The sequence below is a fragment of the Camelus bactrianus genome, chromosome 2 (assembly GCF_048773025.1).
Source record: "Camelus bactrianus isolate YW-2024 breed Bactrian camel chromosome 2, ASM4877302v1, whole genome shotgun sequence".
NCBI lineage: Eukaryota > Metazoa > Chordata > Mammalia > Artiodactyla > Camelidae > Camelus > Camelus bactrianus.
The window spans coordinates 109,058,955-109,082,507 of record NC_133540.1 but is presented as its reverse complement, the minus strand read 5'-3'; the positions used below and the strand labels follow the sequence as shown (position 1 = coordinate 109,082,507).

The window sequence follows — 23,553 nt, the reverse complement described above, 5'->3', positions numbered from 1 at the left end:
GGGGGGCGCTGTGGAGCAGTGCTTGGCATGCACCGCGCTGCTGCCGGAACCGTCCTGGGAGCTGCTGTGCCAAGTGGCGGGGCTTGATTCTCTGGCTGCCAGAGTGACTGGATGGCCGGGCCTTGCTCCTCCCGCTGCAGAGGGCTCTTCCTCCCAGGTCCTGGCGGTGCCCGGTGAGGGGGAGGTGCGGGCGTGGGCTGGGCGGGGAGGGGAAGGAACGGGAAGGAGGCGGGCCGGGACTGGGAACTGAGCTGTGATTTGTGATTGAAACAGCAGCAGCACCAGAAGTGGAATTTCGCTGTTTGAGAACAGTGCCCCAGTGTTGCGGTGGCCATACCGCACGGGGACTTGCTGTGGAGACTGAAGTGCTGTATGATGTCTTTAATGTGTTCAAGTGTAGAGCGTGTCATGAGGATGTACTGTAAACTCCCGGTGCGGTGGCCAGGAACGTGTTAAGGGTGGTGGATGACTGTGAAGCAGCCTGTCCCATGCCAGAGCAGTTGTAAGTTTTACAGGGAGCTTCCTCAGATGAAGCTGAATCCTGTCTCCCATGGTTCCCTCCCTTGGTTCCTGTCTGTGTCTGGTCTGAGACGCGCGGAATGCACTTGTTTGCACTTCCTGTTCCTCAGATGACAGAGGGTCAAAGAAGCGCTGCTTCCTCCAGAGCTCTGCTCCAGGCTCGTTTCCCCCAGTCTTTTGACCCACTCCGTTTCACTGTCAGTCTCCTCTAGTCATAGTCCTGTCCGCTGACCATATTGGACCCCCGGAGACCTGGAACCCAGCTCCACCTCCCGCGGTCTCCCACCCACGTGGCGCACTCTTCTCTGAATGCAAGGCCACCTTTATAACCTGTCTCTGCTTTAGGTCATTTACTCACATTCTTGGCTCTTACCATATCTTGTCCCCTGGGGCATGAACTGTTATTTCAAAATCGGTCTGATTCCTCCCTGCACTTGTGAAAAGTTTTCTACTTCTTACCTGTGAAGTGTGGCAGCATCAGCCAGTCGTTTGGGGATGGTTTTGAAGCTTAATTCTGGTGACCAGTATGCTGTAGCGAGCTATGTAAAGTTGAAGAGCCAGGCCCTCCATGTCTTTTTGTGATTGATAAAAGTGCTGAGCACGGTGGGCCCTGCATAGATACCGCTCCTGCCGTTCCTCTTCCACGGTCATCACTGATTCTTCAGGTCCCAAACTATGCAGCTACTGCCATTTTCCCCACATCTCCTGCAGGAAGATGTCCTTAGAGACCCCAGTGCAGCACTAGATGGGTGTCACATACATACATGGTCCACCTGGCCTCTCTGAGGAAGGCTTCTGCTGCAGCCCCTTGCTCTTGCCACTCCGGCTCCTTCCTGAGGCCTTTGCACAGACTGTTCCCTGTGTTTGCAGTGCTCTTCACCCGTTGTCCCCATGACTAACCCCCTCACCTACTTCACATCATTGCTTAAAGTCACCTTTCATTGAGGCCTCCCTGGCCACTCCATTTCAGGTTGTACCTTCATCAGACATCCCTAATCTCCTTACCACGATTTTTTCCATAGCTCTTACCTCTTCGAAACATACTCTAGTTATGTACTTATTCCTTATCTTTATCTCAGGTTCCTTCAGTCTGCACAGGCTTTATGACTTTTAGGTAAATTGTTCAGATTCTTACAAACTTAATATTTGGTCCTTCGTGATTTCTTAACTCCCTGCTCCTTCCCATTCTTTCTGCTTGTGTCCTTTCTGCTCTTACAGAATTAAGAAATGCTGTCTGAATTATAAAATTATGTTGTAGGTACTCTGTGTATGAGACAGAGAGAAGAGAAAATAAAAGCATTTACGACTCTGAAGTGGTATTATAATAATAATCACTTACCGTGTCCTTATTTTTAGCAAGTGCTTTACATGAATTATTTCCTTTAATTCCCAGTCAACCTTACGAAGGTCGGCATTTTTATTGCACGTGTTTCACAGATGGAGCAGAGGCTTGGAGTGGCTGAAATCACTCGCCCCAAACCACCGAGCTAGTAGGCGACAGGCAGGACTGGAGCTCAAGGATCTCTGCCCCACAGTTTGCGGAACTGCCCGCAGGCTGAGCTGCCGGTGGGCGTGGCCCCAGGGGTGGGTGTGGCCCGTGGCCGGGAGCTGCCCAGACTGGGCGTGGCTTCTTCCTTGGGGCGCCTTCCCTTTGGGCTTCGCGTGAGCCCCTGCATTGAGCGGTTGTTCCCAGTGTGTCCCTGTGTATCAGAGCTCCAGAGTTGCCTTCGTCCTTCCTCCCTGCGTGTTAGCACTGGGACAGGAGTGTGCCGGGAAGGGGAGGGAGGTTGATTTCGTAACATCTGTCTGAGTTTTCTTCTCCCAAAGCAGGCATCTCCATCCTCTGCACTGCCTGCCTCCCATCCTTAGGGCGCAGAGAGCAGCGCCTTCCACTGTGGCCTGGGACCACTTGGACCCACATGCTTTTCTGTGTGTTCCCCTCTAACTGTGAGACCTACAGATCCTCCGATAGTTGAGGGCCCCAGAGGCCCCTGCATTGGCCAGACCATCCCAGCAGAGTGTCTACCACTAGAGGTGACTCTGAGTCTCTGTTCTGCTTCATCTTGTGGGGGCTTCCCCTGGGCAGCCCAGGTGTCTGCAGCCAGTGGCTCTGGCTTGAGCATAAGGGACAAAAGTCTACAAGGAACACTTCGCAGTGCCTTTAAAAATGTTTCAGGTGCTCAGTGACTCTTTGTGACCATTCTGCATTTATATTCTGGCACTGCAGACTTCAGTTCATAGACAGGTCTCACCTTCGTCAAGGTGGAAACATGAGACAGGGATAATTGTACTGTCCCCTCCTGCTTGGAAAATACTAGTAAAACATATCAGTAATTTAAAAACTGGTGTTTGCATAGCAGTAAGGATACAAGTGAAGGAGAAATAGAACTTTCTATAGTTTGGGGGTTCTGATTTTTATAGATGGGCTAAAAACTGGAGAAGGGTGTTAATGAGTAGGGAGTGTGACTCCAACTAAATATAGAGTAAAAAACAGTGTGGGTAGAGGTGGAGAGGTTAGACTGCACAAATACTATCTCAAACGAGTCAGCTTGTCACTTAGGGGTGTGTGACTTTCTATACGCAAAATCCCTGTGAAATAATGAAGTTGCAGGAATCTGAATTTTATGTTTTGGAAGCTTATCTGAAAGTAGGCAGTTAATTTCCATTTAGAAATTTACTTATAAATGTTTAGTAGGATAGTGCAAACATCTCCAAATTTCAGGCTGCTTTATGATTTTTTTTTTTTAACTCAGCAGAGACCAGTCAGTTTCTTGTAGAAAGTCTAGCAGGATGGTTTTCCATTCTGACCCTCAGAGGGGTGGGTCTCTGCTTCTCAGCCAGTAGGTCTGGTGTGCAGCAGCACGGCATCGAAGGGAAACTATACGATCAGTAGCGGACTCACCAGTTTGTACTCGAAGACTTTGTGAGGCAAACATTTTTGTCATAAAACAGACACAGGGAGGTCATGAAGTAGAATGAATATCAAAAGTGGCATGGTGGCTGAAATTTCAAGCAGAGTCTTCAGTGATGCTTTTAGTTTGTGGCCACTTATGATTGGTGCCCCAGAAGCCCCGGGGAAATGTGTTCTCCCTCCTTTGTGTTTTGGATTCTTTGGGTGAAAGGTTTGTGGGGTGCTGAGGAAGTGAAAGGTCCGTAGTTGGTAAGCAATACAATACACCTGACAGAAGGTGGTTTTACAGGGGTTCAGTTAAATCTGTTACAGGGCAAAGCGGCTGAAGGCCGAGTGTGTTGAAGACTGCGTTTGTAGAGCAGAGCCAGCTGAGGGCAGACGCAGTTGTTCCTCTGAGTAGGGGCAGCGCTGCTGATGTCTGCATAACAGCCCTTCCTCATCTCCAGGGCCTTCACCCTGGTGATCACCTCCCCCTTGGCCTGCACTGAAAGTAAGGGTGGCACAGGCACTCTCACCTCTCAGCTGTAGAGGGAACACACCTGTAGATTGAATGGCTTTCCCCAGGTCACAGTCTAGAGCAGCCCTTCACAAACTTACGTGTGCTTACGGTCCTCTGGTGATTTGGTAAAGGTGCATTCTGGTGTTGTGGGTTTGGATTCTGGAGAGGGTCTCCATTTCTGACAAACTGCCCAGTGATGCTGTGGTTCTGGTTGATCGTGAGTAGCAAGGCTTAGAAGAGTGATCATGGTCAATCCAGCCCAGACCTTCTATTCCCAGGTTAGGACACCTGTGCTCTCTCCGCTGCTGTAGGTGACCCGAGGAGTCACCCACATGTGTCAAAACTCAGAGAAGTCTAGGTCTTCAGTGACATTTTTTTGAGAGGACTTGTGCTGCCTGGAGAAGCAAAGAGTCAGTCTGCTGGGGAAAATGCAGTGATAAAAAATATACGATACTAGGGATGAAGAAAAACTTGACAGTGTGCCAAATGAAACCAAACGTATGGTGTCTGCCTTGCTCCTGCCGTTTTGTTTTCCACGGAAGCTTTGTGGGGGCAGCAGGGCATAGAGAATGTGCAGGTATTTGTTTTCTTAGCTGTGGGCTCTGATCTAATTGTCAGACCTGCAAAAAATGCTGAAAATCAACTTCTGACTAGATTTTTGGGAGTAGAACTACTCCACGGTTTTTCCTCATGTTTCATGCAAAAGATAATTCTTTGTTGTTAAGAAATCTTTTTTTTTTTTAGGTAACTCCCATCTATGGAATGGGGGGGGGGTTCTTTTACTTGCCTCTGTGCCAAGGAACAATTTTAGTCTTGGTCCAATGCCTTTAATTTAAGCATTTCTGATTACATTGTGCATTTACCGATTTCACTAACAATAGAAGCATTCAGACTTTGTGTATTGTTAAAAAAAAAAAAGAAGAAAAACCCACCTAATATAGATAAAGACTTATTGATTTGAAACCCATTGTATAAGTAAACAGCCTAGTGAAACTGAAGTTCAGAGGGTTTTTGTGTTGTGAGTATACCTCTGTCAATATGCATGATTTTATGATCCAGTTAAGTTGATTGGATTAGATATTAGATGTAAATAGTAATGGCAAAACCAAGGAATGTAATCTGAATCTTTATAATGACTTTTATATTATTATTGTAACTGTTGTACGACTGTGATTTATTTGCATTGTTCATAGTGAAGTTTTCAAGAATTTAATTACCATTAGGAAATTTTAATGGATGATGTAAGCAGAATAAGTGCAGGCAGAACTTTACTGGAACTTGTAAGCATCGCGGTGACATCGTATGACCCTTTGTTTTGATCGCTGGTTCATGTTGGTTCACTGTGTCCCAGTCACATGGGGAGACTTACAATGTGGGCTGCACCGGCCCCTCTGCTCTCACTGTGTCAGGTGGGTGAGGACGGCCTGGGCATGGCTTCTCTTTTTAAACCCACCCAGAGCATTCTGATTGTGGCTCTGATTAGAGACCGCTGATTTAGATGCCAGGGCGCCCTGAGACACAGTCACCGCTTGGTGGCAGTGTTGCTCCCTGTGTCTTGTTGGCCTTTTTCTAATTCCAGCAGAGTGTACTTTTTCTTCCCCCCATGTTTTTGTTTTCGGTCTTGTTTTTGTTACAGTATGTATCTTCTTTCCTCATTTGCTGTGGAGAGCTGCCTTCTGAAATTGAGATATTTTTCTTTATTTTTGTACAAGGTTTTAGGGAGTGGGCAAAATAAGAAAGAAAAAAATAGTTTCCAATTGCCAGAGACATACGGCTTTTTCAGATTGTTCTTAACTTACTTTCCATATAATTTTGCTTTTCTGTGGTCAGTAAGGACCAGGTTCAAGATAAAATATTGCAAGCCAGGGATGGATTGTTCATGGATTTCAATAGTTTGAAGCTACTAGATTTTTCCCCTTGATTGTGCTTCTTGGCACATCATCACAGATGTTGGAGAAGCCACAGTGAATGGCAAGACTCCACCTCAGTTTGCTGTTTTCGTGCCTGATAACAGTTGTACGTTAGCGTTGATTGAGCCTTTCTTTCCTAGTTTACCACTGGCATTTAAACGGTCAGTCCTTACGCTTCGTGCAAAGGCTGGGGCTGAGGGTTGATGATGACACAGAGACATCATCTCAATCTCTGCTGCTTGAGGGCTTGGACCCTGGAGGTCCCGGAGTGGGAGGGCCTGGGTGTGATCCCTGCTTACAGCATCCAGCTGGCAGGGAGTTCCTCCTTAGGGCTCCTCTCACTCCAGAGCCTGTGCCTGGGGCCACAGGATTAAAGTCCAAAGTGGAAGATCTTAATTTGTCACCTTTGAATTTTAATCTGTAGGCACTAGGGAGCCACTGAAGTGTGTAAAGCAAGGAAATGGTTCGTAGTTTGTAGCTATTCTCAGGAGGATAGAAACTGTAGACATACCCGAACGTGAAGTAGAACCAGGGCGAGGCAAGCAGCCCTGAATGCAAAGTTTAAAGAGGCACTTGCTTTTAGATCCCTGCAGGTATGGACCCTGCACTTACATGGCCCTGAGAATGAGCGGCTCCTTACATTTTGCATCCTAGGTGCTGGCTTGCCTCACCCTCCTCCTGGTTGTGCACGGCCACCCTGCAGCCTGAACAGCACTGCCCGGGAGCTTCAGTTAGCTCTGAGGAGCTGTCCATGGCAGGAAGCTTTTGTTTTGTTTGAAAAAACAGCTTTATTGAGTAATAATTCACATATTACGCAATTCACCCATTTGAAGTATACAGTGTATTTTTCTGTATTTAAAGGGTTGTGGAACCATCACCACAATCTAATTTTAAAATACTTTTCCCCCTAGAAAGAAACCCATAGCTGTCACTTCCCCAAACCTCCCTCCCCCTAAACAACCACTAATCATCTTTCTTTCTCTATAGATCTGCCCATTCTGGACATTTTATATAAAGGGAATCAGGTGATACGTGCTTCTGTGTGTGTGGCTTCTTTCACGGAGCATCATGTTTTCAAGGTTCATGGTGTCATAGCCTGTGTCAGTGCTCTGTTCCTTTCTATGGTCAGTTAATGGTCCATTGCGTGGACAGACCTCAAATGCAGTCGTTTACCAGTCGACGGACGTTTGGGTGGTTGTTGCTACCTCTTGGCCATTATGAATAGCGCTGCTGCAAACCTTCCTGTACAAGTTATGTGTGGTTGTGTGCTCAGAAGGGGTTTTAAGGGGGAGTGTGGAACCTCCTCTGGCGGGCTCTGAGTTGTCACCCGTGATTCTGACCACGGGCGTGGTTAGGCCGGGGGTAGGGGGGTGAGCTTCCCTACTGGTTGGCCCTGTTTGCTTTCCTTCCACTGCAGGCTGAGGGGAATGGTGCAGGGGACCCTGGTGTTGCCCGAGAAGTGCCTGGGAAGACGTGGGGCGGGGGAGCCCCCTTTCTGGGAGGCAGCCACAGGGCCACGGGTCAGTGGCAGTGGCCTGGGGCTACATTTCTTTCAGCTGTTCTCAAACCGCATGCCCAGAATCCCTTGGAGAACTTGTGGAAATACAGGTTGCTCGTCCTCATCCCTAAAGGTTCTCATTCTGGAGACGGAATTCTTCGTAGAGCCTGAGAATTTGCAATTTTTAGGCGTTTCCAGGTGATGCTGCCTTTGCAGATGTGGGGACCACACTTTGATGTCCTTTGAATATCTCAGGCTGCAGCAGCTGATGGGCAGGAGCACATCCTATTCTGATTTAAACTTCAGCCCCCAAACTCCTGAGTGGTTGTTAGTGAAATAAACAGATTGAAAATTAGGAATGTGTTCTATGGCAGATTATGAAATGGCCAACAAATCCTATTTTCTTTGCAGTAAAACTAACCGAATATTAGTAATAGCTGTCGCAATCGTCCCTACCGCGTACTGAGCACTTGCACCCAGCTAGGTGATAATTCTCTCCTCAACCCCATGCGTGGGGACTGCCCGTGCTCCTCCCGCGGCACTCAGTTCACACAGCTCCGGTTCACATCAGGTCGGTTCTGCTCTAAGTCTGGTCTCTTAATCACAGTAATGAGCTGTTGACAGTTTTAGGAATAAATCATCAGGAGTTTTGACTCGTTTAAGTTAGTGTTTGTGTGGCGATAAGCTGCGTTAGAGTGAAAGAACAGTTCTTATGTTGGAAGTATTCTAGAATTAAATGTTATTTTTCTTGCTAATACAGCACACGTTTTGGGCATTATTTATTGGTGGTTTTAATTTTTTAGAAACAGAATTAGAATCCTCCTAGTTGAATGGTTTCTGTTCATTTCATTTGCTTAAATGAAAAAATGTCCTGTCTCTCCTGGAGGGGGCGAAGTCGGGCATTCCCACTGGATGCCAGCCGGCGGCCCCAGAGTGACAGCTGCGGGCTCACTCAGCGAGCTCTTGGTTTTGTAAAGTCCTGAGATCAAGCCAAGGGATGCATTAAACTGCTTTTTAAAATGAATTTTTTTCTAAGTAAATTTGTTTTATCACTTTTATATAAATGAAAATATCTGCAGAATGACTACTAATAAGATTTTAAGCATCATTTACTAAAGTAGGAACACCATAATTATGATCTTACATAACTTTGCATTTTATACTTGAGAGACTAATGAGTTTTCTACACAAAGTTCAAGTGTTGAGCTTCATTTCCTATCCAGGTGTGTTAGCTTGAGAACTTTCGATTAAGGACAGGTCTAATGATGAGAGGTTATATCTCCACCTGTGTGATTCCATTTTTGAAATTGTTTTTTGCAGAAGCATCTTTACCCAACAGTTACCAAGGGGAAGTTTTTCTTTTTCCTGCCAAGGGTTGTGCTGGGGGTGGGGTATAGGAACAGTTGGCTTTTTCATCCCTACAAGGCTTCAACTTGTGGGGCTTAGATTAGAGGCCATAGGCTGGGATACCTGCCTTGACAAAGGGGTATTTCTTGTCTCTCTCTGCAAAACGGCTGGTGTGGTTTGAGTTCATCATTCTCCCTCAGAGAATTCTCCCATTGATTCAATGCACCACATGCTGGAAGTTTTCTTCCACTGTTCCTGCCGCTGCGGTCTCAGCCACACTTGGTACAGGCCCCGGCGTGGAGCAGGCTACGTACCCTTAGACCAGATGTTCTGCCAGCACACAGCGAAGTTGCAGGCTTTCCTCTCCCTTGCCCAAGTTCCTTTGCTCCACCAGTTCCACCTTCCTCAGCCCCTCACTTCCAGGTACCAAATTTGACATCATCTAGAGATTTGTATCTGACTGACTGTACTAGAAATCGTGCTGGCTGATGTAATCAGAGAGGGATTAATCTTTCTCACGGACAAGAAGTCCGGAGGATGGCAGGGCAGGGCTGTTCTCTGATGCATGACGTTCCCAGGGAGCGGAGGTACTTCCTACTTTTCCTGTTTCTTCCTCTTGAATGCCTCCTAGTCACAGCGTAGCTGTACCACCTCCAGCTTCCCCACCAGCTCCGAGCAGAATGAAGGAGGAAGCAACAAGGGGGAAAGGGTGACCCCTCTATACCGAGAGAGCAAACTTTTGCAGAAGCCCATGGTCCAGTTCTGCATGTGTCTTGATGTCTGGAACTCTGGCATCTGGTCACTCTTTGCTGCAGGGCGGCTGAGCTATGATGGTACTTGGCTGAGCGTGGGGCCACTGTGTAGGATGCACGTGGTTGCGAGGATGAAGGGGAAGCGTGTGAGGGCTGGGAACCTGGGTGTGGGCTGGGCACCCAGGGCCACAGACTTGCCCCGGCCGTGTCCCTCCACTCCCGCTGTGCGGTGTGTCTTCTTGCAGCCGGGATTTTGCATAGATGCCTTCCTTTGCCCAGAAAGCTCCTCATGCTACTTCTCTCCCCTCTTCACCCAGCCCTCCACCCTTGAGCACCTCGGACTTCTCATGTCGCCGTTTCTTCTTTTCTCGGGTGTGGTCTGCTTCTCTACCCCTGATGCTCCTTAAGGTTTCTGTCTGTCCCTCTTAGAGAGCGGCTTGCTTTGTCTCACCGTTGTTTTCCCCCGAGCTTTAGATCTGGGCTGTCCAGTACAGTGGCCACTAGCTCCACACAGCTGATTAAACACAAATGGAAAAGTTCCGGAGCAGAGCCTCATTTCAGCTGTTCGAGAACCACGTGTGGCTGGTGGCTACGGCATTGGAGAGCACGGCCCTGGGACATTGCCCTCCTTTGAATTCTCCCGAATATGCTGCTCTTGGCAGTGACCTCTTCGGGATCTCCCTTCCACTGACTCCTCTGAACCACAAGAGATGCACCTGCTGTGTTCCCTGCTAACTGAAGTGTTGACCTTGGGCAGAGGCAAGATACTCGACAGCCCACACGGCTTCCAGAATGATCCTTACTGGATATGTAGGAGAGTCCATTGCTTTCAAGGAATCCAAGGAAGTGGGAACTTTGAAAAGTGTCTGTTCCAAATTCCTTGTTTTATAGATGAAGAAACGGGTTCAGTGAGAGAAAGGGACCCACTTAAGGTAAAACAGGCAGTCAGTGGTAGAACGGACTAGAATCATGGTTCTCTTTCCATTAAACCAGGCCTGATTATCACCAACCTATTTGTTTTCCCTGATTCTGTTCTCTTCTTGCTTATTCAGTTTCCAGCTTCTTGAGAGGAAGTTGTTTGGAGCTCTTAGCTGTCCTTGAATGCCTGCTACTTATAGGCAGTGCTGAGAACGCTCAGGAAACAGATGAGTGTAAGCCTGTCTTAGTCAGTGATCATTTAGTTGCAAAAATCAGAAGATGACTTAAGTGAGCTTAATCAGTAGGAGGCTTGCAAAAATCAAGATAAGCACAAGGGCCAGGAACTAGGTTGTCAGGAACCAAGGAAGTCTCTCTGATTCCATCCTCTTTGGGGTCATGTAATTTTTCCTCCTTTTTTCTTCTGGCCTCTTTTTCATTCTACATGCTAGCTTTCCCAGCTTGCTTCCCACTGTATACAGTTAGCCAGCTCCCTAATCTGTATGGCCTCTTAGCTCCAGAGGCATCCAGTTACCGGGTACCAATCCAGATACTGGGGAGCTGACTGGCCCAACTCATTGTAGCTCACCGTGGGAGGGATGGGAGAACCGTGGTACCAGCATGGCAGTGGGATCCACTCAAGATACCATCTGGGCTGTGGGGAGGAGAGGAGCAGGGCCACTGCTGGGAGGAGGGAGCTCTGCCTCCGGCCACCACACGTCAGTGTCTTCTTGTTAATTACGCTACTTAGCAACCAAAGGCAGAACCAGAACAGTGAAAGTCACCAGGGCTCACTAGCTTTTTAGCAATTCATGTTTATCCCAAAGTAGGTGAAATTATGTGGGTAAATATATAAACTTATTACCAGAAGTACTTGGGGAGAAGTTGAGTGACCTTCCGTCAAAGATTGCTCTGCCAGGAATGAATTTTGATTGATACGTTTACACAGAAATAAAAATGGGATTCTTAGAGCAAATAGTTGTCATGGGGCTCAGCAGCCAGAGGTGGTGAAGGTCCCTGGAGGAGGAAAGGCTGGCGAGCCGTGGCGGGGCTCAGCGTGGACCTTAGACACACGCGTGTGCGGCGAGCCCTCTCACACACCTGCTCCCGCTTTGGTCTCGCCTAGCCACTGCAGGCACTGAGGGCCCATTTTCAAAGCTCTGTCTCAGCTCCTGTGGCAGGGGCACTGTCTAGTTATGGTTCTGTGACCTGGCACAGGGTTTGGTTCATAGATGGTGCTTGGTTTCTGTTGGATACAGGGATATATGGTTTTGGAATATTAACCAAATATGGGTATTATTAACTACTCAGATTATACTTTGGGGGAAAAAAGCATATTCATGGAAAAAATACAAAGAAAACATACATTCTGCAGAAGTTTCGAGATGTTGTAGCGATAGGTGATGTTTCCCCCTTTTCTCTTTTTCAGTTTTCTCATGTAGTAATATCTTGAAGTGGGAAAAATTCATTTTTAATTAAGAAACATTTGAAATATATTTGGTCATGTGGAGGATTAAAATGGAAGCACGTTTCTGTCACAAATCATGATGGTAACAAGTATTCAGATTTATTGGAAATGGACCTAATTATAAAGATCACTTCTTTTGTGGGCCTGAACTACAGATGATCATTTGGCAATCCCTCCCCCCTTTCTTCTAAGAAATGATTAAACTTGGCATGACCAATAATATGAGTTGAGAAAATGACAGCCTTCATTTGCAGAAATCAAGCCTAAAAGTTAGAGATACATGGCCTTCATTTGAAGGGTTTTTCTTCATCTTGGCCCTCCCACCACTGCTGTTCCTTTTCTCAGAAGCCTTTGTTCCCAAGGGCCACTTCCTGCCTGCTCACACACCCCGAGAAAGAGCCCCAGGTGTCCCAAAGCACTTTGTTGCTTAATGCTTATTGAGATTCCAGATTTCTATGGTTCTAGAAGAAATAAAATTTCAGGATGTTATGTTCATAGTTTCAGAGAATAGTTTGGGAATTGATTTTTTTTTTAAGTTAAATGAAGAAATATAAAAGCCCATGGAACCTTTTTCTCTATTTCTGGTAGCTTGAAAGATATGTTCCATCTTCTCTGACTGCTCCTTCCATACAGCTAAACACCCCCCTTTTTTTTAAGTATAGTCAGTTACGATATGTCAACCTCTGGTGTACAGCATAATGTTTTAGTCATGCATATATATATACGTGTGTGTGTGTGTATTTGTTTTCATATTCTTTTTCATAAACACTTTTTTAAAAAAATTGTAATTGATAGGTTAGTACAAATCAGTGTGTTCTGTTTCTAAAACAACATAGTTTGTTGAAGTTCAAGCTCTGCGCTTGAAGTCATTTTAAGTTTCCTGATAATACGATTTTTTTCTTTTTGAAGAATTAATGTCAGTGATGTGAAAAAAGCAAACATACCATGGTGTCTGTCATGACCAGGGTCATCCCCTCACCCAGATGCCTCAGTGGCTTTTCGCCTTTGGTCACTCGTATTACTGTCAACTCCAGTCCTCTGCCACAGTCCCTGGCTCTCCTGCTCTCAGCCTCCCATGGCTCCTTTGGTTGTGATCTGTAACCATCCTACCAGCTGTGGGTCAGAAATGGTTTCAGTATCATCCTTCCGCTCCTCCATTCCTTCTGGAGTGGTATAGTTCTGTCTCCATCGTCTGTGGCATGTGTGTCTGCACTGGTTTTTGTCCGAGACTAGACTCCTGGCTGGTAGGATAAAAGGGCTCTTTTGTTCACTTAAATACTTATCTTTAATACTCCTCTTATGGTATCCTGAGTCTGTGGAGCTCAGTAGGGTCTCCTTGATATTGTTGGTAGCTTAGATTATTTGGAGCTTTTCATGTTAGGAAGAAAAGGCATGCTGAATGCAATGCCTCATTTTACACGTGAGAAGACTGGGGCTCAAAGATCATAATGCCCACAGGAGCTGTCCTCTGCATTGTGTTCAGGAATAGTGTCCCAGGGCAGCACCCCGGCTTGGCTAACCACAGAGCATCCTGGTTAGACCCCTGGAGGCAGGTGGGTCTGGGCTGTGGGGTGCCATGTTGCTTCCCACCTCTAGGTCTTCAGCCTGCTACCTCACCCTATTCTTCCATTGTAAGAGGGGTGAGCTGTAACTGTCTCCTTCCAGGAGAGGCAGTATTGCATAATGTGTGGGAGCTTGGGCCTAAATGAGGCAAAAGTGCATGCCCTCAGAAACCCTCCCTGGCTCTGGGAGAGACACAGGGCTTGGGAATGTTCTGATTTCATGTTTTGAATTTTAGTGACCTTTGGGAGGATATCCTGGACTCTCAGATCTTCATTTATAGCAAGACTCCTTCCTTATGCACCCGCCTTTTCTGAGTTTGCCAGAGTTTTAAAAATGGGCTCTGTGGTCCTTTGTTTTCTTGAGGTGTCATGAGGCAGCATAAAGTGAAACTTAGTGCTAGCCGATGACGCCTATTGTGATGAATGGCCGCTTGCGGGGGAAAAGGTCATGTGTCATTTCAGAGAGAAGAGAACTGGAGGCTCAGTGTAGCATCCTGGTTAGGACTATGGATTTTTGAAAATTTTTTATTTTTGTGTTAAAAAAACATGTAACATAAAATTTACCATCTTAACCATTTTTAAGTGTGGAGTTCAATAGTGTTAAGTGTGTTCACACTGTTGTGTAATGAGTGCTGAACTTTGCAATCTTGCAAACCCCAAATTCTATACCCGTTAAACAGTAATTCTCCGTCCCCTTTCTCACCCTGCAGCGCCTGCCAACAACCATTCTACTTTCTGTCTCTGGGAGTTTGACTCTTTAGTTACCTCATTTAAGTCGAATAGCACAGTATTTGTCCTCCTGTGACTGGTGTATTTCACTTAGCATAGTGTCCTCCAGGTTCATCCATGTTATAGCAAATGACAGGATTTCTTTCCTTTTTAAGTCTGAACAATATTCCACCATATATAGTACATTTAGTTTAACCATTCATCTTTTGATAGCTGTTTAGGTTGTTTCTGTCTCCCGGCTGTTGTGAATAATGATGCAGTGAACATGAGTGTGCAAATATCTTTCCAAGATCCTGCTTTCAATTCTTTTACATATGTACTTAGAAATGGAGTTACTGGATCCTATGGTGGTTCTGTTTTTGACTTTTTTGAGGAAGTGCCATACTGTTTTCCATAGCAGATGCACCGTTTTACATTCCTGCCAGTGGTGCGCCAGGAGTTCCAGTTTCTCCACGTCCTCACCAACACTTGTGTTTTGTGTTTCCTTGAAGTGGAAGTCCTCATGGGTGCTAAGTGATATCTCATTGTGGTTTTGATTTGCGTTTCTCTAATGATTAGTGACGCTGAGCATCTTTTCATTTGCTTTTTGGCTTTTTGTATATCATGTCTGGAGAAATGTCTATTCAAATCCTTTACCCATTTTAATATCAAGTTGTTTGGTTTTGTTTTTGTTGTTAAATTGAAAAGTGTGGGTTTAAAATTAAACTGGCCTGGGCTTAAATCCTGACTCCTTCATTTATGAGCTGTTTAACGGAGGGCAGTTGCCACAGAACCCTCAGCTCAGAGGAACAGCACCCACCTCACAGAGTTAGGGGTGTTGGGGCAGCCGGTGAGGAAGCACCCACGATACCCTCCGAGAAAGAGCACCAGCAGTCTGTTCTGAGTAGGATTTTGAAGGAAATGAAAATAGCTGCCTTTTCAGTCCCCTCCACAAATGGCAGCCACTATGATTCCACCCTCATTGCCTTCCCTTTTATCATCACTAGGCTTTCAGGACAAGTGAGAGGATGTTCTTGGACAGTCAGAAACTCTGGCACAGGGAGGACACTCACGTTGCCAAAAGGAACCTCTCTGGGCGTTCTGGGCTGGTGGTCTGCACAATGGCTTCAGCTTTTTGACAAAGCGCATATCGTCACCTGAAGTCACAGCCAGAGGAGACCTGGGCCCTCGAGCAGCAGCTTGATGCTCGTGCCCCACCCAGCCCAGGTGCACACCTGCGGCGACAGGCCCTGCCTCACCCAGCAGCCCTATGCTCTGAATTCAGAAAAACCACGGGCCAGGAGTGCTGACAGATGCAGGGGTCTGGTTTCCTTTCAGACTCCCTTGATGGGAGTGACAAAAGACCAGGAATCATTGTAAAGAAATTAGTCATAGATGTTTCACTCTTTAAACTGATCCTGGCAAAAGGTTAGACAGTGCACAGCTTTCAGGATGTCCCAGGGCTAACAAGTGCAATGAGGTGCGACCTGGCCCACTAAGCACACAATCACCAGGCTCTGGAGGGTCGATTTCCCCGTGCTGACCTTCCTTGGAATCTAAGGCTCCACTTTTAAGCTGAGTGTGCAGTACTGGTTTTTCTGTGTTGTGCCAGGATGTTTGAAAAAGTGTCCAAAGGAGAGGCAGATGTTAACTCTTGACCAAGATACTTTGTTTATTCAATCCAAATGGTCAATTCCTCCCCTCTTTGTTTTGTCCTGTGCGCATGTGAGAACTCCTTACCGACTGGAATGGAAGCTCAGCCAGCTGAAATTTGCCACGTTCAGCTGCAGTCAGTTAGGTCGGTTAGAGAATTGCAAAATGTTGCCTCTTCTAATGAGTTTTTTGGGCAAAGTAAATTGTGAAAATGTTTAAGAAATTTGCTTACCACAAACAGTTTTCAAAGAACATTTGGACTTGACATGTTCACTTTGTTACATAATTTATAAACATGTAGATTAAATTTACGTGTTTGAAATCTATTGAGGTTCTGCATGAGTGTCAGTGTGCTGACTCTGAAGGGGTGGAAGCTGTCTCAGTGATCATACAGTTGCTTTCCACTTTCTAGTCAAAAACATCAAAGCCCCGAAACTTTGCTAAAGCTGAAACCCAAGTTTCCCAATTGCCAAGCAGTCATGGATACCCAGAAAGATTGCCACTTCCCAAGTTGATTTTTTTCAGGATAGGGGCTCTTAAAAGGAAGGCAGTGAGACTGGGGTTTTCCAGGTGGAAAGGTCACACTTCCACATTTAACCCAATGAGCATTGTGTTGAGTTGGGGGAAAAATTGGATTCACTATTTTAAACTTCTTATTTCATAGTGTGGACTTCCCCATCCCCTCTCCCCAGTAAAACACAAAAATATTTCCTAACTTTTAAGTCATAAGCTTCCTTTCATGGATTTCGACCTTAGATCACCTCCAGATAAGCATTGTGTAATGGGATGGGTGGGGTTAGAGTTTTCAGTCACAGATGCATGAGAGGCAGGGGGAGGGTGGAGAGCAGCCACGCATATCACTGGGGCTTTTCGCAGTTCCTCCCTCGTCAGTGACCAAGTCAGAGTTCTCATGGGGGACTGTGGTGCACGCAGAGCCCCAGCGGGTTTCCTTGCCGCCTCTGTGGGTCACTTGCACTGCCTTCGGGTCATCCCTCCCTCTCTCCCTCTGACCTTCCTGCTCGGTCGCATGGTTCTCTCTCACATTCCCCAAGGTCCCCTCTGCCAAGGCCCCTTTAAAAGACCTCTGCTCCTGGGTCCCAGCTGTTCCCACCGAACGTCTTGCCAGCTCTCCTCTGGGAGCTATGGGACTGTGGTGTGACCCTCTTATTTTTGATTATTTCTAGTTGAGTAGCTTCCAGTGCTTCCCTCTGGAGATGAGTCCTAAGTGTGCCCGCCCCGCCGGCCGCTTCATGGGGAACGGGGCCACATGCTGCTGTCTCGCTCTGTCTCGGCCGTGCCTCAGTGGTTTCGGACCCTGCACCCCCGGTGATGTCTCAAAAGGGTTATGGACTGAGAGACCCGATGCGGTGCTGACAAAGCCCAGGGTAGAGGATGGAGGGCACGTTTACATGTTCAGGAAAGATCAAGCAGAGGCCATTAATAGCACTTACCTGTGGGAGGTGGGGTTAAGGTAATTTTTTTCCTTTCGGTTTTTCTTCCCCCATGTTTTCAGTGTCTCTAGTTTCTCTGTAATCTGTTGAAATACTACTTTTTTCATGGCGAAAAAAGCCTAAAACCCTCTCCTGAGCCAGAGGGTGAAAAACAGGTCTTCTCTTCTGAAAGTCACTGTTTGTGGTGTTATTTTATCATTGTCCCGGTCACTCGGGCTGGACACCTGGAGGAGGCCTGCCTCCTCCCTCCGAGTTCGCTCTCCTCCCACAGCCCCTCTGCCATCCCTGCCTCCCCCTCCTCCACGGTCAGCTCCCAGGCCTCCACTGCCGCCGCCCAGCTGTTCCTTCTGCCTCCCTCGACGGTTTTCTGTGCCCCCGTCTTTATCATCGCATCCTCGAGGGACACTGCTGCTGTTTTCAGTGGAAGTCCAGAGTTTACGAATAAGATCCAGTCCCTGCCAATGACGGGGTGAGGGAGGTTTATCATGTGCTATTTAATCCATACGCAGATTCTTATGACACTGCGGTACGCTGGTTTGAAAGTGGATTTGGTGCTAGATACAGGAGCATGCAGTGTGGTCAGGGAGGCAATAACAAACAGCAAGGGAAGTAAGGGGATGGGCTGCTGAAAGGGATGCTGCCCAGTTCAGGGCTTGGACTGGAGAGCCATGGCGGCAGCCGGGAGGGCCCTTCGGACCCCGGGGTCTCTGTTACTGTCTTGCACTGCTGTTTTGTGGCATAAACCTTAATGATTTGGGGGCTACAACTTTATCAGGATAAAATGATGCTTTTCCACCCCAAGCTTCATAAGTATTATTTGAGTACTAATTAAATACACGAAACCTACCCATCTATATTATAAATGTCTGTGTGATGGAAACGATGTCTTGACTCTTGATTCTTTCATAAGCACCTTAATGCTATGCTGTCTCATCTTGAGCGTATTTTATCCGATTTTATATTGAAAACCTGTGTTTGCCTCATGTCTTAAGGCTACGGGGGTTGTCTTTTTTTTTTTTTCTCCATCATCTTATGAGTGTTCAAGTGATTTTATTAGGAAGTTGGGCTCGTAAAGGAGGCACTGGCATTGATTGCACTCCGCGGTACCCTGGGGGCTTGGAAGCATGTGTTTGCTAAGTGTGTGCCCGGGGAATGCCCTACATTGTGTTGGTTGGAAGAACCATTCCACACCTGCTTCTGCAGCGGGCAGGTCATGTTGTCCTGCACTGACAAGGAAGCAGGCGGGCTGAGGAAGCGGGATAAAGGGGAGACGAGGTGACAGTCCACTTCTGAGTCCCAGCCCAGGACCCGGCTTATGAAAGACGCCACATGGCAGCCCTGGCCAGTCGCCATGTAAATGACAGAGATGGCAGGTTCAGGCAAGTCCCTTGTTCTGGCCTCTGGGTATCTCCTCCCTCTGAAAAACAAAAATCTGAATTTTGCCAGTCCATCAGGACTGAAAACACCAGTTTATTCCATGAGGTCACAATAAAACCTTGTTACCTGTGCTTTCAAAACTTCTCCTTTTTTCTTAACTTAATGACTTCTTTTTTAAGGAAATTTTACAACGGCCTCATAAAACATTAAGTCAGATCTGCTATACTGAAATGGAGTGGAGGGATAATTTAGAACCACGTTTGCTCCAGCTGTGGACTGAATGTTTATGTCTCCCCTAAATTCGTATGTTGAAGCCCTGCTACCCCATGTGTTGTACATGGAGGTGGGGCCTCCTTGGGGAGGTAACTAGGTTTAGAAGAGGTCTTGAGGGTAGAGCCTCCATGATGGGATAAGCGCCTGCCTGCCTTGTAAGTAACAGGAGGAAGAGACCAGAGTTCTGTCTCTGTCATATGAGGATACAGCAGGGAGGAGGCAGGCAGGGAAGAGGGCCTTCCCCACGCACCTGACAGGGCCTGCACCCTGATTTTGGACCCCCAGCCTCCAGAACTGTGAGAAATGAATGTTGTTAAGCCGCCAGGCGATGTGTGTTGTTGTAGCCCGAGCTAAGACAGCTCTGCTCCCCACCGCTCCTGGCCCCTGTGTGGACATTGCAAACAGAGCATCAGAGGGTAGAGTCTGAAAGCCAGCCGGCGCTCCGTCATGCAGCCCTTCCCTCTGAGCGGGTCGCACTCTGACCTGTAACACCCGGTGCTCTGCTCAGGGGTTTGAGGGTGAGGGTGTTGGCTTCTTCCTGGGCTTCTTTTCAGTCTGCCCAGCAGAACAGAAGCCTGGAGGGGCCCTGAGACTGAGCACACCTCGCTCATGGGGGTGGGGCTGGACCTGTCCTGCTTGGGGGAGGCGCCTGCCCAGGAGATACTGGAGGCTGCTAGATAAACAGATGAGCTGCTTTTGTGCAGATGGTTAGAAAAACACGGATTGAGAAATCATGATCTTAGCCTTTAGTAGTGTATTTTTCTGTTTGTGTTGGGTGACTCATTTGTCTATGTTTCTCACTGTTTATGTTCATATCTGGAAGTTTTCTGGAAGGAAATTTATTATCACTGTAATAATGTGGGTAGTGGATCTGGGTCACCAGGGAGGGGCACTTTCCGAATGCATTTCATAAGAAATGGTATTAATTTTAGTTCAAACAGTTGGCAGTGACAAAGATAACAAGATTTGGCTAGTGTTTGAAAAGCAAGATGTGTTACATTTAAAATTTTTATTTTAAAAGTCAGGTCTTCTGTAATGGATGGAGTTATTGCTCAATTAATTTGAAATAATTTATTTAAAAGGTACCTCTGTTCCCCAGTGTTACATAATGTGAAACAACCAGTTGAGGTAAACCTACAACCTGAAGCCAGTGACTGAAAAAAATACTGAATGCCCCAGGCTAAGGGTTTCATATTCCTGTAGTTAAAAACCCAGGTCAATGGCCCCACCCCAGAGTTTGTCCAGTAGGTCTAAGGTGAGACCAAGTATTTGTAGTTCTAATGAGCGACTGGGCGATCCGGGTGCTGCTGGTCTGCAGGCCTCAAGTGAGAACTGCTTCCATAGATGGAACTCATGGCCTCGGTTCTGTTGGCAGTGACACCATGTGCTGCTGTGGGGACAGCTCGTCCTTGGCACCCACAGTGAGGTCCAGGCAGGGGGGCTCGACCAGCAGCAATCACAGTCAACAGTGTATGTAAGTGACCAATGTTGGATGGTCTGACACCTTTTAAAAAATCCATACAGATGAGACGAGAGCGCTAAGTGTAGGTAACAGTTGGGGCAAAACCCTGCAAGGTGATAGTGCTCACGGGCTCTCAAGAACACAACTTAATGGCTACTCATTTTTTTGTGTGTCTCCTCTAGAGCTTGTGTCAGGACATGATCTTGCTTAGCACAGAGGCCCTTCCCTGACTGAAGTATTTCTTACCATCTGTGTGCCCTCCACCCCGACAATCTCTCAGGGGCATGTGGAACTGCGCCTGCACACACACACACACACACACACACACACACACACACAGACACACTTTCCTAAGGGCACATGGAACTACTTGAAACTCATCTTGAATGGATCATGATGTGTCATTTTAGTTTCTGCACCTCTCAAGGAGTGGCCCTCCCTCTCTGACCATCATTCTTCCTGGTCTTGCTGCAGGAGCACTGCGCCGTCCCCTACCCCCACAGAAGGGTCAGACGAGGGTCACCTCACCCAGGGGTAGCTCTTCCATGACGCCCCCCGCACTTCGGCCGCCTGTGGGCCCTTGTCCTGCCACTTCTGACACTGACCTGTCATGGTGGCCTGCTCAGCTGTCTCCTCGGGGACAGAAGGGGTTTCATTTCATCATTGTTTTCGGGCTGAGGTAAATGGATGATTAACACATTATTTGTAACATTTCCTATAAAGCTTTGTGTATGTAAAGTTATGTTTCTCCGTAAACGTCAGGCACCTATGTATCTACACACAGGTAGATAGATGTAAAGTTTAGAAGCAGTTTTGTATAAATGTGAGAATGAAACTGTTGAGAAGAGCTGAGCACCTGGGGCCCCCGCCACTCGGCCTGGAGTTGTGTGGCGCACCAGGGCCTGGCCTGTCTCCTCCTGGTTCCCGCGTGTTTCCCTTGTCCCTCCCGCCCTCCCGCCCCTCGTCGCTTCTCTCCCTCTGCCTCACCTTGCCCACAGTGCTCCAGGCTGCGCGGGTCCCCTGCTTCTCTGAGCTGCTCTTCCTTCCCATCGGTGCGCAGGACAGTGATTGGCAGCCCCTGGGATGCTGCTCTCAGAACCTTGGAGGCTCGCCTGAGGTTTGCCACGGTGCTGCGGGAGCAGAAAGGATCTGGCAGGGCAGGGGTGACAGGAGGAGCCTTCCCGGAGGGCGTGACTTTGGAGCTGAGCTTTGAAAGAGGAGGAAAGGGGTCAGCCCCACAAAGAAAAGCCGAAAGGGCATCCCAGCCGTTGAGAGAGCGGCTGGCCCTCTCCAGCGCTGGGAGCCTCTCGTGGTCACGGGCCCTGGACACATTCAGGCGGTGACCAGGGGCCTCCTGTTGTTGGGGGAGCCCCTGGGACAGCACTGCTGTTTTCTTCACAGACTACATGTCTGTGTTCCCCAGTGTTCTTCAGTAAACCAGTCTGTTTATCCGCAGCGCCGGTCTGGTTGTGAAGTCTAAGCAACACAGAGGTTTTGCCAGGTTTAGAATAAATAACGATTGTGACAGGACGTCACGTGCCCCTGGCTGTACTGTTGTAAGTGCTCTCAAGGGTCTTCATTGGATCCCTGCACCAGAGCCGTGGGAGATGGGTGCTGCTGTGGGCTGTGATCTGTGGCCGAGGAGGCATGGAGGTCAAGGGGCAGGCGGGCTGCTCTGCTGGCTGGGAGGTGGCAGCGCCCATGTCATATGGCACCGTTCCCCCTGCAGTCATTCTCATCACCCTGAGGCACTGGGATGAGCCAGCCCAGGGCTGAGTTCTAATCTGGTGCCACCAGCAAATTAGCTCTGGGTCCCAGGCCTTTGCCACTGAGGCTGTCACTGCAGCCCTCGCTTACCACGTGGTGAGGCTGCGGTGTGTGCGTCCTGGTGAAGCACGCTGCCTGGCCCAGTCAGTGCCGGGACCACTGGGGCAGAGGTGGGGGGTGAGCTAAGTTGTCTTCAGCCCTAAGTTTCTGTGTTCCTGTGAATGCTGCTGATCCCCCAGCAGCCGGAGGAAGGAATGAGAGTGAGCAACGGGTGTGGCCCGTGATGCAGAGGTCCTGCAGGGCTGCTGGTGGGGAGTCCCCGGGGGCCAGGCCCCGGTCCTGGAGGTACTCTTCACACGTGTCTTGGTGGCACTGACCAGGGGCCTTTTGTGGTGGTGGTGCTTTTCCACCCCGAGGTGTCCCATAAAACTGCAGGAACCACACTTTGAGATCCAAGGTTATATGAATGGTAATAGGAGAGATCAAACTATGATGAGGATCAGCATTTCATATTCCGACTGAGGCTGAATGTTTATTCCTTTTCATAGTCTTACTGTGTTTAATCAAGAAACAAGAGCCCTGACCTTCAGCCTTCCCAAAACTACACTATCATCCCTCTTGCAGATGCAGAAACAGATGCCATTCATTTCAAAGGATAATTTTATCCAGTGCACTAAATAAAAATTCATTTGACTACAGCATTTTCTCGGTTCTTTTCAAGCTAATGTAGGCCTTGACTTTCCTAGCCGGTCCCCCACCACCCCCACCCCAGGGGGCCTTTGTGACCCTGCTCAGCTCTAGCTCTCGGAAGGGGGAGAAGCAGGGCACTGCCCAGGGCTGTGCACCTCCCTTCCGTCTTTCCGTGCCTCTTCCTGCTTCTCTTCCCAGGACTTACCACCGCTCTGCACCTTCCCTGCTGCTCCTCTCCCTGCGAGTCCACGACATCTTCATAGAGCCTTGGAAACTCACCCCAAACGGCTCATTTGGGAAGGCACAGGGATAAAGATCTGTGGGGCTTTCGCTTCTGTTTTTAGTTTCAGCATTTCTCGGCTGTTTCTTAAAAAAAAAATTGTATGCCCACCTCCCTCTCCCCCCTCCACTGCACCCATCTCAGGCAGAGTTAGGTGCTCTGTTCTGTCTTCAGAGCTCCCCCACAACCCCTCCCAGCACTTTTTCACATTGTTTTGTAATAGCCCTTCCTCTGTTGGGTCCACTAAGCTCTGCATTCCCCGGTGGCCGGAACACCTTTCCAGTACTAAAGCATGCATAAAGGAAAGAAGTTTTCCTTTTAAAACCCCAAATCTTCCATGATTCCCACTAACTAATACACAAGTGAACCAGGCAGCCAGTGCTCTCTGTGTCTGGGTGCCACCACTCTTCTCCGTCTCCATGCGCACACCGTCCAGCCATCAGCCAGATGGGGCTGTTGCGTGATTACTTGAGAGTCCGCCGTGCACCTTGCTTGTGCCGCTCCGTTTACT

At 47.9% G+C, this 23,553-nt stretch overlaps 1 protein-coding gene across 12 annotated transcripts in view; it reads left to right on the top strand.

Annotated features, from left to right (window-relative positions):
* Positions 1–23,553, top strand: part of TBC1D1 (TBC1 domain family member 1) — a 192,850-nt gene that overhangs the window by 123,534 nt on the left and 45,763 nt on the right. The window contains exon 2 of one of the 12 annotated variants that reach the window (XM_045522392.2): positions 2–173. The exons of 10 other annotated variants lie outside the window; for them this stretch is intronic. In XM_045522392.2, the coding sequence (XP_045378348.1) occupies positions 2–173 (172 nt within the window). The remainder of the gene's footprint in view (position 1; positions 174–23,553) is intronic. One more of the 12 variants, XM_010962690.3, reaches the window with a different exon arrangement.